Raw genomic sequence first — 5,508 nt, 5'->3', positions numbered from 1 at the left:
TTCTCGAATGATGTCGCTTAACATTTAACAACAGAGAGAATAGGAAACTCATGAAATAATCTTATGGAAAGATTCATTTCTACAATCAAGTTTTTATTTCTGAAATATGAACTTGAATTCAATAAAATGAATGCCTTCAAAATTCCTCAAATTTTACTTTGACATTCAAAATAATTGCAAGCAAAAAAACATGACTTTCTAAAACATATTTTCCACCCACAATCACCCAAATGAATGCTTATTGAAAAAATTGTTTGCCAATATTTTCAAAGTAACATTATCAAAATAATAATTTACTTGATGTTTTCGCATCAAGTTATTTCTCTCTCATGAATGAAAATAATTGAAATTATATTCTTTAGAAAATGGCATTAATAAATTTATTATAAAGAAAAAAAATTTGATTAAAAACAATATCTATAAGGAAGCTATGGAAGAAACATCCTTTCACCCCACTATTTCTCAATATCCAAGTAGGAATTAAATATGCAACCAAAGAATGGAAAAAGAATGTCATTTATTATTTTTAAAAAGAGGCATTTACATACATACCGCCCAATTCCTATGTATTTATGTATTCAACACCAAAACTCTACTTTTTACATTTATAACACCCAATTCTTCCATAGGGTGGCATATAGAAGTAAAAGTTGAAATTTAGGTGTTAGATATATGTAAATACATCAGCATTGAGTGGTATGTATGTATGTAAATCTCCCAACTTCTAAAAAGTGAAAATCCCATTTTTATGCATAGGTAAGGTGGAATACACAAAAAAATTGAAATTTTGAATTAAGTGGTATGTATTGAAATTCCGTTAAAAAAATGAAAATGATAAAAAATCAATTTTAATAATCAAATTGATTTAAATATAATAACTAAAAAAAAATTCTAAGACCACTTCTAGATGAAACAAATATATACCACTCTTCTCATTACAATTCTACACTTAATTATATAGATAATTGCAGCTATCCAAAACAGACCAACGGGAAGCAGTTAGCAGCAGAAGAAGAAAAACATCATGCAATCTAAGGGAAAAAAAATCCCAAACACTCAATAATATTCGGCAGCTTTCCTTAAAGTAGATTATGAATCAAACCATCCATAGTCCAATCAAGTATTTAAGATTTCTAGAGAAAGCAGCTGCAGAAAAGATAGAGCTAATAGAGAGTTGTTTATCAGATTCTTTATTTCCTAAAAAGACAAAATTTTCCATTAGTGAGGAAATTTAAATTGTTGATGAAGATAATTTTCTTAGCTAGAATGGCATGGTTCTGTTTTTCTTTCTGTTTTTCTTTTACATTTGATGTTGCTATTACAGATTTTTTTTTTATTATTCTTAAGAAGTTGCATAAAAACTTTCTTATAAATACAAAGTTCTAACAAATTTGAAAGTGAAAGTCTCAACAACATAAAAATTTATGAAAATAACAAAAAAATATAGCCAAAAAGAAGAAATTTAACAGTTGTCAATTATAATTTCTGAAAATTTAATAAGAGGGAGGTTTTAAACTTAAATACTCATCACCACTTGCTTTATAGTTTCGGCACTCCTTGCTTTAAATTTTGATTCGATGGCTAATCTTGGGTGTTTATAACCAATGTTCACAAGCCTTAGAGTAGTAGAGGGCTATATCACCTTGGGATTGGGGTCTCCTACCTAATAAAGAACGCCAATTAAGTTAAAAAATGTGGCTATGTTGGCGGCTACGATCACCATTGGACATCAACATATAAGCCCATAAAAAGGCAATTATAGTTGCACGAGGAAGGCTTGTATTGTAGCGGTCCAACAAAATTCAATGTGGTTGATTCAAGCTTGGCTCATTTCCACCATTCTCACAAAAGATTGGCATTTCATGGCACTCAAGGATTTGGTTGTCTTTAAGCTATTTATCTAATATAAACTTCACTAGGAATGATTTGCAATATATATTTGAAAAATTACATGATTTATATAGATCACAAGAAAATATTTTGAGAAGTTTGAGCGTGTAAGAATCTGTAAATATGATAATATAAAAGCAACAATTCAACAAACTAATCCCATGAAAAAGAATAAGCAATCAGTTTGGATATTGGGGCAAACTAAAATAAACTGCTGCAACAATATCAGGTGGAAGCGAGTACTAAATTGTTCGGCTTGTCTTCCATTGGGCTCAAAATGAATGCAACATCTGTTTCAAGCATAACATCAAACGACTGGCGGGCACGAATCAAGTGCCTGGCCTTTCTTCTTCAACTTTTGCCGGGGCATCACTGTCTTCAAGTGGCAAGCTTGAAAAGCAACCATGGCCCTAAGAATAGTAAGCAGCCTCTCCTCAATCTCCACCCCATTTCCCTCGGGCTCTAGCACCCTAAGCACCCTCGCAACCGCCTCCATGGTGCTCAAGCAACCCTTCCATGGCTCCTTCCTTAACACAAGGCCAGACTCGTAGGTGCTCGGCCCCTCCGATCTCGTGTCGCAGCCATCTCCGACCTGAACTTGTATCGAAAAGCGAGAGAGGAAGGGGATGCTAGCGACGACCATCTCCTTAGCGTACCTCCAAGTGGCATCAAAGACGATGAGGATGGGCTCCGCGCGGGCATCAGGTGGTGTATCAGCAGCCCAGCGTTCGATGTCAAATCCAGGTGTGGAAGAATCGAAGGTGGGAAAGAGGAAGAGGACCGGAGAAGAAGAAGAAGGAGAGGAAGAATGGCGATCAAGGAGCGGAGAAGAGCCTGGGTGAAGGCGGCGGCCCAGGATGGAGTGGCAGCGGATTAGGGAGCGAGAGAGGGCAGGAAGTGTGGCGAGCTTGTTGGTTCGGAGCTCATGGGGGTGGTGGAGGATGATAAGAGTAGTGGAGGTGTGGATTGGGGAAGGGGGGAGAAAAGGGCAGATGCAAGTGACATCAGGGCGCCGGCAGCCACTCCAGCAAATGGCCCTCCGCTGCTGTCGTGTGCGGCGGTGCGGTTGTTCTTCTTGCCTCGTAAAGTCGTAACCTTTGCTGTTGCTACGAATGGAGTTCTCTTCCCCTTCGTCGGAAGAGAAAAATAATGATTGGGGAAGAGTAGCGAATTCTTCTTCCATGTTCCACCTGGTATTACAATTATAGAAAATATATGTTGAGTGTTTTGAAGGAGTTATGGGTACAATAGTGAAAATTAAAGGAAATACAATTCTTCATTGAGGATCAAAGATAGACAACTAGATTGAATCAACCAATCTAGCTAACCTTATCAACTCAAAACTTACTAAATCTAGTTGACCGAGTCATAAGGCAGCCAGACGGTAAGCCCATGCTTATAAAACACTTGAAGTATTCTGGTACAGATATATTTTAAATGAAGGTAACAATATAATGTCATTATCAAATTTTCTCACCTATAAATAGAAAAGACATTTTATGAAAAGGACACACTATTTGAACACTATTCATTATTGTTCATGTCTCTCTCTCCGTCTCTTTCATCTCATTTACGTTATATTCATTGGATGTAATTCACAGACAATCTCAGATTCAACATTCAACAGAATCAAATAGATTTTCTAATATGATTTGAATAAAGATTGACGTGGGTTTGAGCATGGTTCACATACATCACAACATCAATTAAGCAAAATTTAAACAAAATTTAGGCAATATTCCAAGAAGGATCAAAGAAAATTCAACAAAATATTTGATTAAGATTTAATAAAATTAAATGAAGTTCCAAAAGAGATTTGATCATGGGATATATGTGAGATATAACAATCACAATTTTTACAACAAAATTTTGTTGTAAAAGATTTTGCACAACATAATGTTAACATATACAAAATAATTATAATACAATAATTATAATAAAACATGTTATCAAAGATTTTATATAATAAAATAATGGATATAAAATATCTAGTTATATCACAACAATCATAACAAATTTTTTACAACAACACAATAGATGCAACATTGCTATAATAGTGCAATCATAACACAAAAATTCCAGGGTTATAACACGATAACCATAACATAATAACATAATTCAAGGGACAGAACACAATGACAACAACATATTAAAATACATCACAATAATGCAACTATTTTTATGTTAATATCATTAAATCATAATTTGTACTACCCACATCTCACACCAAATCCAAGAATAATAAATGGCTTAGAGAGAGAGAGAGAGAGAGAGAGAGAGAGATGAAATGCTTAGTAATATTAATGAATATTGCAACATCTACAAGCTTATCTCCTCATTTTCATAAATTTGTTGTTTGGACTAATTTGTAGTTATCTTTAATCTATTGTTATCATATAAATTAAATTGATCCATCACAAATGTGAACAAGAGTATACCACCAAGCAATGATGTGCAAAAATATTTTATTAATATTATAAAAAAATGAATTTTTGCCTTTCATCAAAAAGTAAAAAATTGTTTCATCCATCTCTCTGGTAGAGCAGATGCGCAATTGGAATGCCCATAGAGCATTAGATACACATGGAATTGGATTCCATCCTATTATCTTCTATGTAAGTGTCTCCCCCTCAACACTAAAGCATCCATTATCAATATGCTTTGTTGCTTTCATGCTCTTATAAATATATATTTTTTGTTCCTTTGGTCACTCATTGCCAACACATAGTATTATCTTATCTCAAATGTATAACATTTTCATTTCAATTTCATGAAAATATATAAGTATAATGGCATTAGTAAGGAAATTCTTGATTAATCTGCAGCAACAGAACCAACTTCTTTTTTGAGAGGGGCAAAGTATCCCCTAGATTAAAAGTGGGATGGGCTAGAACAACAAAAGACAAGTGATATTTTAGGAGGAACAAAAATGATATTTCAGGAGCGTGAAAAAAAATAAAGTATTCTTCTTAATAAATAAACATTTGAATTTGAGATAGATGGAGGGAGGACTGAGGGGAGGGGGTAATTGTCGACATTAGGGGTGTAAACGAGTCGAACACGGAGGGGGTAATTGTCGACATTAGGGGTGTAAACGACTAGAACACTAGCGAGCTCAGGCTCAGCTCGTGTTCGGCTCGTTTATATTTCGAGCTAAGAAAATGGGTTCGTGTTCGACTCATTTACTTAGCAAGCAGAACACGAACTGTTCACGAACAAAGAATCATTTTGACAATTCCAATCACATAGCCCACAAGATGTTAAGCGTTGGGAAAAGATTTGATCCCACTGTGGCGCGGTGGCTTTGAGACACATGACACAGACACCCAATCATAGGTGACCGAGCGCAAGGGGAAGCGGTATTTGGGGCCCACCAGACTCAAATAATGTTTCTTTTTTTTAATATATATATATAATTGATGAGCAGTATTTCGAGCCAAATACGAGCAAACCAATCTTAATTCGTGTTCGATTCTTTAACTTAACAAACGAGCCAAACATTAGTTATTCGCAAAAAAAGAGCTATTTTGACGAAAAATTATTTCATATGGACACCGCATGCAAAAATTCATGCAGTATCCGATCTCATCACAACGGTTTTTTTTTTTTTTTTTTAAT

The 5,508-nt window shown here is 34.6% G+C and overlaps 1 protein-coding gene across 1 annotated transcript; it reads right to left on the bottom strand.

Moving 5' to 3' along the window:
- Positions 1 to 2,054: 2,054 nt before the first annotated feature.
- Positions 2,055 to 3,138, bottom strand: LOC110038232 (DTW domain-containing protein 2). Its single transcript, XM_020743001.1, has one exon. It carries the CDS (start codon positions 3,071 to 3,073, stop codon positions 2,198 to 2,200), a length of 876 nt encoding a protein of 291 aa, XP_020598660.1. The 5' UTR covers positions 3,074 to 3,138; the 3' UTR covers positions 2,055 to 2,197.
- Between the last annotated feature and the right edge of the window lie 2,370 nt (positions 3,139 to 5,508).

The sequence above is a fragment of the Phalaenopsis equestris genome, unplaced genomic scaffold (assembly GCF_001263595.1).
Source record: "Phalaenopsis equestris unplaced genomic scaffold, ASM126359v1 Scaffold232283, whole genome shotgun sequence".
Taxonomy (NCBI): Eukaryota; Viridiplantae; Streptophyta; class Magnoliopsida; order Asparagales; family Orchidaceae; genus Phalaenopsis; species Phalaenopsis equestris.
This window is presented reverse-complemented; position numbering and strand designations above follow the sequence as displayed.